This window comes from Salvelinus alpinus, chromosome 30 (genome assembly GCF_045679555.1).
Source record: "Salvelinus alpinus chromosome 30, SLU_Salpinus.1, whole genome shotgun sequence".
In the NCBI taxonomy this organism is placed as follows: domain Eukaryota; kingdom Metazoa; phylum Chordata; class Actinopteri; order Salmoniformes; family Salmonidae; genus Salvelinus; species Salvelinus alpinus.
Genome location: NC_092115.1, coordinates 4,830,680 through 4,845,907, shown reverse-complemented (window position 1 = coordinate 4,845,907; position 15,228 = coordinate 4,830,680). Strand labels below are relative to the sequence as shown.

Genomic DNA, 15,228 nt, shown 5'->3' with positions numbered 1-15,228 from the left:
AGACTAGATGGATGAACAACAGACTAGATGGATGAACAACAGACTAGATGGATGAACAACAGACTAGATGGATGAACAACAGACTAGATGGATGAACAACAGACTAGATGGATGAACAGCTAGACAACAGACTAGATGGATGAACAGCAGACTAGATGGATGAACAACAGACTAGATGGATGAACAGCAGACTAGATGGATGAACAGCTAGACAACAGACTAGATGGATGAACAACAGACTAGATGGATGAACAACAGACTAGATGGATGAACAACAGACAACAGACTAGATGGATGAACAACAGACTAGATGGATGAACAACAGACTAGATGGATGAACAGCAGACTAGATGGATGAACAACAGACTAGATGGATGAACAACAGACTAGATGGATGAACAACAGACTAGATGGATGAACAGCTAGACAACAGACTAGATGGATGAACAACAGACTAGATGGATGAACAACATACTAGATGGATGAACAACAGACTAGATGGATGAACAACAGACTAGATGGATGAACAACAGACAACAGACTAGATGGATGAACAACAGGCTAGATGGATGAACAACATACTAGATGGATGAACAACAGACTAGATGGATGAACAACAGACTAGATGGATGAACAACAGACAACAGACTAGATGGATGAACAACAGGCTAGATGGATGAACAACAGACTAGATGGATGAACAGCAGACTAGATGGATGAACAGCAGACTAGATGGATGAACAACAGACTAGATGGATGAACAGCAGACTAGATGGATGAACAGCAGACTAGATGGATGAACAGCAGACTAGATGGATGAACAACAGACTAGATGGATGAACAGCAGACTAGATGGATGAACAACAGACTAGATGGATGAACAACAGACTAGATGGATGAACAGCTAGACAACAGACTAGATGGATGAACAACAGACTAGATGGATGAACAGCAGACTAGATGGATGAACAACAGACTAGATGGATGAACAACAGACTAGATGGATGAACAGCTAGACAACAGACTAGATGGATGAACAGCTAGACAACAGACTAGATGGATGAACAGCTAGACAACAGACTAGATGGATGAACAACAGACTAGATGGATGAACAACAGACTAGATGGATGAACAACAGACTAGATGGATGAAGAACAGACTAGATGGATGAACAACAGACTAGATGGATGAACAACAGACTAGATGGATGAACAACAGACTAGATGGATGAACAGCAGACTAGATGGATGAACAGCTAGACAACAGACTAGATGGATGAACAACAGACTAGATTGATGAACAGCAGACTAGATGGATGAACAGCAGTCTAGATGGATGAACAACAGGCTAGATGGATGAACAACAGGCTAGATGGATGAACAACAGACTAGATGGATGAACAACAGACTAGATGGATGAACAACAGACTAGATGGATGAACAGCAGACTAGATGGATGAACAACAGACTAGATGGATGAACAACAGACTAGATGGATGAACAGCTAGACAACAGACTAGATGGATGAACAGCAGACTATATGGATGAACAGCAGACTAGATGGATGAACAACAGACTAGATGGATGAACAACAGACTAGATGGATGAACAACAGACTAGATGGATGAACAGCAGACTAGATGGATGAACAACAGACTAGATGGATGAACAACAGACTAGATGGATGAACAGCTAGACAACAGACTAGATGGATGAACAGCTAGACAACAGACTAGATGGATGAACAGCTAGACAACAGACTAGATGGATGAACAACAGACTAGATGGACGAACAGCAGACTACATGGATGAACAACAGACTAGATGGATGAACAACAGACTAGATGGATAAACAACAGACTAGATGGATGAACAGCTAGACAACAGACTAGATGGATGAACAGCTAGACAACAGACTAGATGGATGAACAACAGACTAGATGGATGAACAGCTAGACAACAGACTAGATGGATGAACAACAGACTAGATGGATGAACAGCTAGACAACAGACTAGATGGATGAACAGCTAGACAACAGACTAGATGGATGAACAGCAGACTAGATGGATGAACAGCTAGACAACAGACTAGATGGATGAACAACAGACTAGATGGATGAACAGCTAGACAACAGACTAGATGGATGAACAACAGACTAGATGGATGAACAGCAGACTAGATGGATGAACAACAGACTAGATGGATGAACAACAGACTAGATGGATGAACAGCTAGACAACATACTAGATGGATGAACAACAGACTAGATGGATGAACAGCTAGACAACAGACTAGATGGATGAACAGCAGACTAGATGGATGAACAACAGACTAGATGGATGAACAACAGACTAGATGGATGAACAGCTAGACAACAGACTAGATGGATGAACAACAGACTAGATGGATGAACAACAGACTAGATGGATGAACAACAGACTAGATGGATGAACAACAGACTAGATGGATGAACAGCAGACTAGATGGATGAACAACAGACTAGATGGATGAACAACAGACTAGATGGATGAACAGCAGACTACATGGATGAACAACAGACTAGATGGATGAACAACAGACTAGATGGATGAACAGCAGACTAGATGGATGAACAGCTAGACAACAGACTAGATGGATGAACAACAGACTAGATGGATGAACAGCTAGACAACAGACTAGATGGATGAACAACAGACTAGATGGATGAACAGCAGACTAGATGGATGAACAACAGACTAGATGGATGAACAGCTAGACAACAGACTAGATGGATGAACAACAGACTAGATGGATGAACAGCAGACTAGATGGATGAACAGCTAGACAACAGACTAGATGGATGAACAGCAGACTAGATGGATGAACAGCAGACTAGATGGATGAACAGCAGACTAGATGGATGAACAGCAGACTAGATGGATGAACAACAGACTAGATGGATGAACAACAGACTAGATGGATAAACAACAGACTAGATGGATGAACAGCTAGACAACAGACTAGATGGATGAACAGCTAGACAACAGACTAGATGGATGAACAGCAGACTAGATGGATGAACAGCTAGACAACAGACTAGATGGATGAACAGCTAGACAACAGACTAGATGGATGAACAGCTAGACAACAGACTACATGGATGAACAGCTAGACAACAGACTAGATGGATGAACAACAGACTAGATGGATGAACAGCTAGACAACAGACTAGATGGATGAACAACAGACTAGATGGATGAACAACAGACTAGATGGATGAACAGCAGACTAGATGGATGAACAGCTAGACAACAGACTAGATGGATGAACAACAGACTAGATGGATGAACAGCTAGACAACAGACTAGATGGATGAACAACAGACTAGATGGATGAACAACAGACTAGATGGATGAACAACAGACTAGATGGATGAACAACAGACTAGATGGATGAACAGCAGACTAGATGGATGAACAACAGACTAGATGGATGAACAACAGACTAGATGGATGAACAACAGACTAGATGGATGAACAGCTAGACAACAGACTAGATGGATGAACAGCTAGACAACAGACTAGATGGATGAACAGCTAGACAACAGACTAGATGGATGAACAGCTAGACAACAGACTAGATGGATGAACAGCAGACTAGATGGATGAACAACAGACTAGATGGATGAACAACAGACTAGATGGATGAACAACATACTAGATGGATGAACAACAGACTAGATGGATGAACAACAGACTAGATGGATGAACAACAGACTAGATGGATGAACAACAGACTAGATGGATGAACAGCAGACTAGATGGATGAACAGCTAGACAACAGACTAGATGGATGAACAACAGACTAGATGGATGAACAGCTAGACAACAGACTAGATGGATGAACAGCTAGACAACAGACTATATGGATGAACAGCTAGACAACAGACTAGATGGATAGCTAGACAACAGACTAGCATGGATGAACAACAGACTAGATGGATGAACAGCTAGACAACAGACTAGATGGATGAACAACAGACTAGATGGATGAACAGCAGACTAGATGGATGAACAACAGACTAGATGGATGAACAACAGACTAGATGGATGAACAGCTAGACAACATACTAGATGGATGAACAACAGACTAGATGGATGAACAGCTAGACAACAGACTAGATGGATGAACAGCAGACTAGATGGATGAACAACAGACTAGATGGATGAACAACAGACTAGATGGATGAACAGCTAGACAACAGACTAGATGGATGAACAACAGACTAGATGGATGAACAACAGACTAGATGGATGAACAACAGACTAGATGGATGAACAACAGACTAGATGGATGAACAGCAGACTAGATGGATGAACAACAGACTAGATGGATGAACAACAGACTAGATGGATGAACAGCAGACTACATGGATGAACAACAGACTAGATGGATGAACAACAGACTAGATGGATGAACAGCAGACTAGATGGATGAACAGCTAGACAACAGACTAGATGGATGAACAACAGACTAGATGGATGAACAGCTAGACAACAGACTAGATGGATGAACAACAGACTAGATGGATGAACAGCAGACTAGATGGATGAACAACAGACTAGATGGATGAACAGCTAGACAACAGACTAGATGGATGAACAACAGACTAGATGGATGAACAGCAGACTAGATGGATGAACAGCTAGACAACAGACTAGATGGATGAACAGCAGACTAGATGGATGAACAGCAGACTAGATGGATGAACAGCAGACTAGATGGATGAACAGCAGACTAGATGGATGAACAACAGACTAGATGGATGAACAACAGACTAGATGGATAAACAACAGACTAGATGGATGAACAGCTAGACAACAGACTAGATGGATGAACAGCTAGACAACAGAATAGATGGATGAACAGCAGACTAGATGGATGAACAGCTAGACAACAGACTAGATGGATGAACAGCTAGACAACAGACTAGATGGATGAACAGCTAGACAACAGACTACATGGATGAACAGCTAGACAACAGACTAGATGGATGAACAGCTAGACAACAGACTAGATGGATGAACAACAGACTAGATGGATGAACAGCAGACTAGATGGATGAACAGCAGACTAGATGGATGAACAGCTAGACAACAGACTAGATGGATGAACAACAGACTAGATGGATGAACAGCTAGACAACAGACTAGATGGATGAACAACAGACTAGATGGATGGACAACAGACTAGATGGATGAACAACAGACTAGATGGATGAACAACAGACTAGATGGATGAACAGCAGACTAGATGGATGAACAACAGACTAGATGGATGAACAACAGACTAGATGGATGAACAACAGACTAGATGGATGAACAGCTAGACAACAGACTAGATGGATGAACAGCTAGACAACAGACTAGATGGATGAACAGCTAGACAACAGACTAGATGGATGAACAACAGACTAGATGGATGAACAGCAGACTAGATGGATGAACAGCTAGACAACAGACTAGATGGATGAACAACAGACTAGATGGATGAACAGCTAGACAACAGACTAGATGGATGAACAACAGACTAGATGGATGAACAGCAGACTAGATGGATGAACAACAGACTAGATGGATGAACAACATACTAGATGGATGAACAACAGACTAGATGGATGAACAACAGACTAGATGGATGAACAGCTAGACAACAGACTAGATGGATGAACAACAGACTAGATGGATGAACAGCAGACTAGATGGATGAACAACAGACTAGATGGATGAACAGCTAGACAACAGACTAGATGGATGAACAACAGACTAGATGGATGAACAACAGACTAGATGGATGAACAACAGACTAGATGGATGAACAACAGACTAGATGGATGAACAGCAGACTAGATGGATGAACAGCTAGACAACAGACTAGATGGATGAACAACAGACTAGATGGATGAACAACAGACTAGATGGATGAACAGCTAGACAACAGACTATATGGATGAACAGCTAGACAACAGACTAGATGAACAACAGACTACATGGATGAACAACAGACTAGATGGATGAACAACATACTAGATGGATGAACAACAGACTAGATGGATGAACAACAGACTAGATGGATGAACAACAGACTAGATGGATGAACAGCTAGACAACAGACTAGATGGATGAACAACAGACTAGATGGATGAACAACAGACTAGATGGATGAACAACAGACTAGATGGATGAACAGCTAGACAACAGACTAGATGGATGAACAGCTAGACAACAGACTAGATGGATGAACAACAGACTAGATGGATGAACAACAGACTAGATGGATGAACAGCAGACTAGATGGATGAACAGCAGACTAGATGGATGAACAGCAGACTAGATGGATGAACAGCTAGACAGCAGACTAGATGGATGAACAGCTAGACAGCAGACTAGATGGATGAACAGCTAGACAACAGACTAGATGGATGAACAACAGACTAGATGGATGAACAGCTAGACAACAGACTAGATGGATGAACAACAGACTAGATGGATGAACAGCAGACTAGATGGATGAACAACAGACTAGATGGATGAACAACAGACTAGATGGATGAACAACAGACTAGATGGATGAACAACAGACTAGATGGATGAACAACAGACTAGATGGATAAACAACAGACTAGATGGATAAACAACAGACTAGATGGATGAACAGCTAGACAACAGACTAGATGGATGAACAGCTAGACAACAGACTAGATGGATGAACAGCTAGACAACAGACTACATGGATGAACAGCTAGACAACAGACTAGATGGATGAACAGCTAGACAACAGACTAGATGGATGAACAACAGACTAGATGGATGAACAGCAGACTACATGGATGAACAGCTAGACAACAGACTAGATGGATGAACAACAGACTAGATGGATGAACAGCAGACTAGATGGATGAACGGCTAGACAACAGACTAGATGGATGAACAACAGACTAGATGGATGAACAGCTAGACAACAGACTAGATGGATGAACAACAGACTAGATGGATGAACAGCAGACTAGATGGATGAACAACAGACTAGATGGATGAACAACATACTAGATGGATGAACAACAGACTAGATGGATGAACAACAGACTAGATGGATGAACAGCTAGACAACAGACCAGATGGATGAACAACAGACTAGATGGATGAACAGCTAGACAACATACTAGATGGATGAACAACAGACTAGATGGATGAACAGCTAGACAACAGACTAGATGGATGAACAACAGACTAGATGGATGAACAGCAGACTAGATGGATGAACAACAGACTAGATGGATGAACAGCTAGACAACAGACTAGATGGATGAACAACAGACTAGATGGATGAACAACAGACTAGATGGATGAACAACAGACTAGATGGATGAACAGCTAGACAACAGACTAGATGGATGAACAACAGACTAGATGGATGAACAGCAGACTAGATGGATGAACAACAGACTAGATGGATGAACAGCTAGACAACAGACTAGATGGATGAACAACAGACTAGATGGATGAACAACAGACTAGATGGATGAACAGCTAGACAACAGACTATATGGATGAACAGCTAGACAACAGACTAGATGGATGAACAGCAGACTAGATGGATGAACAGCTAGACAACAGACTAGATGGATGAACAACAGACTACATGGATGAACACCAGACTAGATGGATGAACAACAGACTAGATGGATGAACAACAGACTAGATGGATGAACAACAGACTAGATGGATGAACAGCAGACTAGCTGGATGAACAGCTAGACAACAGACTAGATGGATGAACAGCAGACTAGATGGATGAACAACAGACTATATGGATGAACAGCTAGACAACAGACTAGATGGATGAACAACAGACTAAATGGATGAACAGCAGACTAGATGGATGAACAACAGACTAGATGGATGAACAACAGACTCACTAGATGGATGAACAACAGACTAGATGGATGAACAGCAGACTAGATGGATGAACAGCTAGACAACAGACTAGATGGATGAACAACAGACTAGATGGATGAACAGCTAGACAACAGACTAGATGGATGAACAGCAGACTAGATGGATGAACAGCTAGACAACAGACTAGATGGATGAACAACAGACTAGATGGATGAACAGCAGACTAGATGGATGAACAGCTAGACAACAGACTAGATGGATGAACAACAGACTAGATGGATGAACAACAGACTAGATGGATGAACAGCTAGACAACAGACTAGATGGATGAACAGCTAGACAACAGACTAGATGGATGAACAACAGACTAGATGGATGAACAGCAGACTAGATGGATGAACAACAGACTAGATGGATGAACAACAGACTAGATGGATGAACAGCTAGGCAACAGACTAGATGGATGAACAACAGACTAGATGGATGAACAGCTAGGCAACAACAACAGATACAACGTCAACAGACCTGTCTGTGTTGCTCCAGGTGGTCCGAGGTGCCCGAGCGGTAGTTCCTTACGGAGAAGGCCACCTCCTTCATGTCATCACTGAGGTTCCGTGACAGCTGCAGCTCCAGAGACGAGGCGTACCCCACCGTGGGGATGGGACCCCCCACAGAGGGACCCCGCAGTCCCCCCCCACCCTCTAATAACTCCTTATGACAGAAAGGAGGCCACCTACCATCACCAAACACCTCGTCTGGACCTCCTACCCCCCCAATCCCGGAGGCACCCCCTACCTCACCAACACCCCCACCCCCTTGCCCCAAGGTTCCTTTGGGGTACAGGTAGTCTTGATCGGAGGGCCCGGGGGATCGGGTGGGGCTGTGGGAGACGTGGACCCCTGCTCCCCCTCCTATGTTACCCTCGTTGCCCCTGAGTGGGGAGCGCTGATGATGGGGTGGGCAGGGGGGCTCGTGGCTGGATTGGGTGTTAGTGGTCAAAGTCACGCTGGTGGTTAGGGACCACGAGGCCGGCTGGAACGGTTCTGGAAGTCAGAGAGAGAATGTGGAACGATTAGAACTACAATTCTAACTAATACCGCCATGGAACGTATTCTAGAACAGCCAATATCCCTCCCCTAAAAACACAGCTCTCTGGAACAATCCTTGGATAGCTTCTTTTTATTTTTTAAATTCTAAAATAAATGTATTCCTATGACTGAATTAAAAAGGAATGACTTAATGTAGATCCTTTCTAAGGACATGCAACTTAAAACGTTTCGTATCAAGACATTTTGATTTAAAAAAATTTTTTGACATCAGAGTAATCTTGAGGAAACTTTATGAGTCAGAAAATTATACTAGAAAAAAATATATAAAACTACTGGAACCAAGACTTAAAATTAACTGATATTGGCACAAGATGGAAGGAATGTTGGAACATAACTAACGGAATTACAGTTAATGAAAATCTAAGCTTAATCCAGCATAAACTAATGTATAGAATTCATTATACAAGAGATACAATTCCCAAATTCTACAGCCCACAGCAGAGTCATGTCTTCAGTGTAAAACTAACAATGACTCAATAATTCATGCCTTCTGGGAATGTTATGACGTCATAAAGTTATGGGCGGAGTTAGAAAGCTGTCTGTCAGAAGTATTACAACGTAAATGTACTTTTTAAATCAGTTTCTCTGCATATTTCTCGACATGACATACGAGGGTGAGATACCTGATGGGTCGGACGACACTTTTATCGTCAATCATCTTGAAAAAAAAACTAAAAAAACGTAAAAAAACCAAAATGGAAATCAACCAATCCGCCGTTGTTAAGACAACGGAAAGGTAAAATGCTTTATTATCTAAATGAATGAAAGTGCTTGGGCCACGTAGAGAAACAAAATGGTGCAGTTTGAGGCCATGAGGTGGAGAGTGATGCGGGCGCTGGAGATGGAGGGTGGGGGGGAGCAGGTGGGTCTGGGCAGGGGTGATGTTGTGGATGTTTGTGTGATGTTGTCGTTTGTATGTGTATGTTTTGTATTGTAAAAAAAATAAAAATAAAGTAATAAAAAACGTAAATGGTGGTGGTAAAAACAGACAGCATTAAACCATGAGCAACATCAGTACCTGAAGCGGGCCGTTCTGCCCAGGCCTCCATGGCTGTAGGGGTGTGGTGGCCTGGTGTCGGGGATGGGCCAGGGACAGGGAAGTCCCACCCTTTACTGTTGAACTCCTCAATGTACTTCAGGTCGTCAGGTGACAGGGGCGGAGTCACGTCGTCACGGCCACGGTCACCGTGACGACTCCTGTCAGGCAGGAAGGGAGAGCTGTCCATCAGACGCTGGAAGTCACTCATAGAACAGACCGACTTAGCCCTGTGGAGGAGGAGAGAAAAGTTTCAGATAAAAACACTTAACAATTACAAATATCTCTTGTCTAAACTACATGTTTACAGCCTCTCTTCACAGGTAGGACTGTCTCTGTCATATCTCTTGTCTAAACTACATGGTACAGCCTCTCTTCATAGGGCATAAACACATCTAGTTTGCTCTCCATAAAGGCCAGTTAATGCGTTTCATTTCCTTTCATCAGGGATCGCTATAAAATTATTCAATAATTAATCAGGCTGCAATGACTTGGATCACGTACCATTACGATCTTTCACAAAGAGCTATTCAACACGAACCACCAGGAAATATCACAGAGCTGCTTCACAGAGCTGCTTCACAGAGCTGCTTCAACACAAACCACCAGGAAATATCACAGAGCTGCTTCACAGAGCTGCTTCACAGAGCTGCTTCAAAGAGCTGCTTCACAGAGCTGCTTCACAGAGCTGCTTCAACACGAACCACCAGGAAATATCACAGAGCTGCTTCACAGAGATGCTTCAAAGAGCTGCTTGACAGAGCTGCTTCACAGAGCTGCTTCAAAGAGCTGCTTCACAGAGCTGCTTCAACACAAACCACCAGGAAATATCACAGAGCTGCTTCACAGAGCTGCTTCACAGAGCTGCTTCAACACAAACCACCAGGAAATATCAAAGAGCTGCTTCACAGAGATGCTTCACAGAGATGCTTCACAGAGCTGCTTCAACACAAACCACCAGGAAATATCACGTCTAACAGCAGTCATTTCTTTACCCATAGGATGTATCAGTACAGCAGACGTGTTTAAAATACAGTGAGTGGAGTTCAGAGAACACAACAGCCAAAAGCAGAAAGCACACCGATTGTAAATGATAAAATGGCAGCCTGTCTAGATAAGATAAGTGGAAACAATACCAGTAATAACATAATTTGGATGAATCTAGGTAAGTCACACTTACAGTAACAATAAGGATAGGTTGCCACAGTAACAATAAGGATAGGTTGTCACAGTAACAATAAGGATAGGTTGTCACAGTAACAATAAGGATAGGTTGTCACAGTAACATTAAGGATAGGTTGTCACAGTAACATTAAGGATAGGTTGTCACAGTAACAATAAGGATATGTTGTCACAGTAACATTAAGGATAGGTTGCCACAGTAACAATAAGGATAGGTTGTCACAGTAACAATAAGGATAGGTTGTCACAGTAACAATAAGGATAGGTTGTCACAGTAACAATAAGGATAGGTTGTCACAGTAACAATAAGGATAGGTTGTCACAGTAACAATAAGGATATGTTGTCACAGTAACATTAAGGATAGGTTGTCACAGTAACAATAAGGATAGGTTGTCACAGTAACATTAAGGATAGGTTGTCACAGTAACAATAAGGATAGGTTGTCACAGTAACATTAAGGATAGGTTGTCACAGTAACAATAAGGATAGGTTGTCACAGTAACAATAAGGATAGGTTGTCACAGTAACAATAAGGATAGGTTGTCACAGTAACAATAAGGATAGGTTGTCACAGTAACATTAAGGATAGGTTGTCACAGTAACATTAAGGATAGGTTGTCACAGTAACAATAAGGATATGTTGTCACAGTAACATTAAGGATAGGTTGCCACAGTAACAATAAGGATAGGTTGTCACAGTAACAATAAGGATAGGTTGTCACAGTAACAATAAGGATAGGTTGTCACAGTAACAATAAGGATAGGTTGTCACAGTAACAATAAGGATAGGTTGTCACAGTAACAATAAGGATATGTTGTCACAGTAACATTAAGGATAGGTTGTCACAGTAACAATAAGGATAGGTTGTCACAGTAACATTAAGGATAGGTTGTCACAGTAACAATAAGGATAGGTTGTCACAGTAACATTAAGGATAGGTTGTCACAGTAACAATAAGGATAGGTTGTCACAGTAACAATAAGGATAGGTTGTCACAGTAACATTAAGGATAGGTTGTCACAGTAACAATAAGGATAGGTTGTCACAGTAACAATAAGGATAGGTTGCCACAGTAACAATAAGGATAGGTTGTCACAGTAACAATAAGGATAGGTTGTCACAGTAACAATAAGGATAGGTTGTCACAGTAACAATAAGGATAGGTTGTCACAGTAACAATAAGGATAGGTTGTCACAGTAACAATAAGGATAGGTTGTCACAGTAACAATAAGGATAGGTTGTCACAGTAACAATAAGGATAGGTTGTCACAGTAACAATAAGGATAGGTTGTCACAGTAACATTAAGGATAGGTTGTCACAGTAACAATAAGGATAGGTTGTCACAGTAACAATAAGGATAGGTTGTCACAGTAACATTAAGGATAGGTTGTCACAGTAACAATAAGGATAGGTTGTCACAGTAACAATAAGGATAGGTTGTCACAGTAACAATAAGGATAGGTTGTCACAGTAACAATAAGGATAGGTTGTCACAGTAACAATAAGGATAGGTTGTCACAGTAACAATAAGGATAGGTTGTCACAGTAACAATAAGGATAGGTTGTCACAGTAACAATAAGGATAGGTTGCCACAGTAACAATAAGGATAGGTTGTCACAGTAACAATAAGGATAGGTTGAAACAGTAACATTAAGGATAGGTTGCCACAGTAACAATAAGGATAGGTTGTCACAGTAACAATAAGGATAGGTTGTCACAGTAACAATAAGGATAGGTTGCCACAGTAACAATAAGGATAGGTTGTCACAGTAACAATAAGGATAGATTGTCACAGTAACAATAAGGATAGGTTGTCACAGTAACAATAAGGATAGGTTGTCACAGTAACAATAAGGATAGGTTGTCACAGTAACATTAAGGATAGGTTGTCACAGTAACAATAAGGATAGGTTGTCACAGTAACAATAAGGATAGGTTGTCACAGTAACAATAAGGATAGGTTGTCACAGTAACAATAAGGATAGGTTGTCACAGTAACAATAAGGATAGGTTGTCACAGTAACAATAAGGATAGGTTGTCACAGTAACAATAAGGATAGGTTGTCACAGTAACAATAAGGATAGGTTGCCACAGTAACAATAAGGATAGGTTGTCACAGTAACAATAAGGATAGGTTGAAACAGTAACATTAAGGATAGGTTGCCACAGTAACAATAAGGATAGGTTGTCACAGTAACAATAAGGATAGGTTGTCACAGTAACAATAAGGATAGGTTGCCACAGTAACAATAAGGATAGGTTGTCACAGTAACAATAAGGATAGATTGTCACAGTAACAATAAGGATAGGTTGTCACAGTAACAATAAGGATAGGTTGTCACAGTAACAATAAGGATAGGTTGTCACAGTAACATTAAGGATAGGTTGTCACAGTAACAATAAGGATAGGTTGTCACAGTAACAATAAGGATAGGTTGTCACAGTAACATTAAGGATAGGTTGTCACAGTAACATTAAGGATAGGTTGTCACAGTAACAATAAGGATAGGTTGTCACAGTAACAATAAGGATAGGTTGTCACAGTAACATTAAGGATAGGTTGTCACAGTAACAATAAGGATAGGTTGTCACAGTAACAATAAGGATATGTTGTCACAGTAACATTAAGGATAGGTTGTCACAGTAACAATAAGGATAGGTTGTCACAGTAACAATAAGGATAGGTTGTCACAGTAACAATAAGGATAGGTTGTCACAGTAACAATAAGGATAGGTTGTCACAGTAACATTAAGGATAGGTTGTCACAGTAACAATAAGGATAGGTTGTCACAGTAACAATAAGGATAGGTTGTCACAGTAACATTAATGATAGGTTGTCACAGTAACATTAAGGATAGGTTGTCACAGTAACATTAAGGATAGGTTGTCACAGTAACAATAAGGATATGTTGTCACAGTAACAATAAGGATAGGTTGTCACAGTAACAATAAGGATAGGTTGTCACAGTAACAATAAGGATAGGTTGTCACAGTAACAATAAGGATAGGTTGTCACAGTAACAATAAGGATAGGTTGTCACAGTAACAATAAGGATAGGTTGTCACAGTAACAATAAGGATAGGTTGTCACAGTAACAATAAGGATAGGTTGTCACAGTAACATTAAGGATAGGTTGTCACAGTAACAATAAGGATAGGTTGTCACAGTAACAATAAGGATAGGTTGTCACAGTAACATTAAGGATAGGTTGTCACAGTAACAATAAGGATAGGTTGTCACAGTAACAATAAGGATAGGTTGTCACAGTAACAATAAGGATAGGTTGTCACAGTAACAATAAGGATAGGTTGTCACAGTAACAATAAGGATAGGTTGTCACAGTAACAATAAGGATAGGTTGTCACAGTAACAATAAGGATAGGTTGTCACAGTAACATTAAGGATAGGTTGTCACAGTAACATTAAGGATAGGTTGTCACAGTAACAATAAGGATAGGTTGTCACAGTAACATTAAGGATAGGTTGTCACAGTAACAATAAGGATATGTTGTCACAGTAACATTAAGGATAGGTTGTCACAGTAACAATAAGGATAGGTTGTCACAGTAACAATAAGGATAGGTTGTCACAGTAACAATAAGGATAGGTTGTCACAGTAACAATAAGGATAGGTTGTCACAGTAACAATAAGGATAGGTTGTCACAGTAACAATACGGATAGGTTGTCACAGTAACATTAAGGATAGGTTGTCACAGTAACATTAAGGATAGGTTGTCACAGTAACAATAAGGATAGGTTGTCACAGTAACAATAAGGATAGGTTGTCACAGTAACATTAAGGATAGGTTGTCACAGTAACAATAAGGATAGGTTGCCACAGTAACATTAAGGATAGGTTGTCACAGTAACAATAAGGATAGGTTGTCACAGTAACAATAAGGGTAGGTTGTCACAGTAACAATAAGGATAGGTTGTCACAGTAACATTAAGGAT

General features: G+C 40.9%; 1 protein-coding gene across 2 annotated transcripts in view; it reads right to left on the bottom strand.

Moving 5' to 3' along the window:
* The window catches only part of LOC139560603 (microtubule cross-linking factor 1-like), a 207,668-nt gene that overhangs the window by 15,148 nt on the left and 177,292 nt on the right, over nt 1-15,228 (bottom strand). For both annotated transcript variants that reach the window (XM_071377531.1, XM_071377532.1), the window contains 2 exons: nt 10,066-10,313; nt 8,464-8,981 (listed from right to left, as the gene is read on the bottom strand). In XM_071377531.1, the coding sequence (XP_071233632.1) occupies nt 8,464-8,981; nt 10,066-10,313 (766 nt within the window). The remainder of the gene's footprint in view (nt 1-8,463; nt 8,982-10,065; nt 10,314-15,228) is intronic.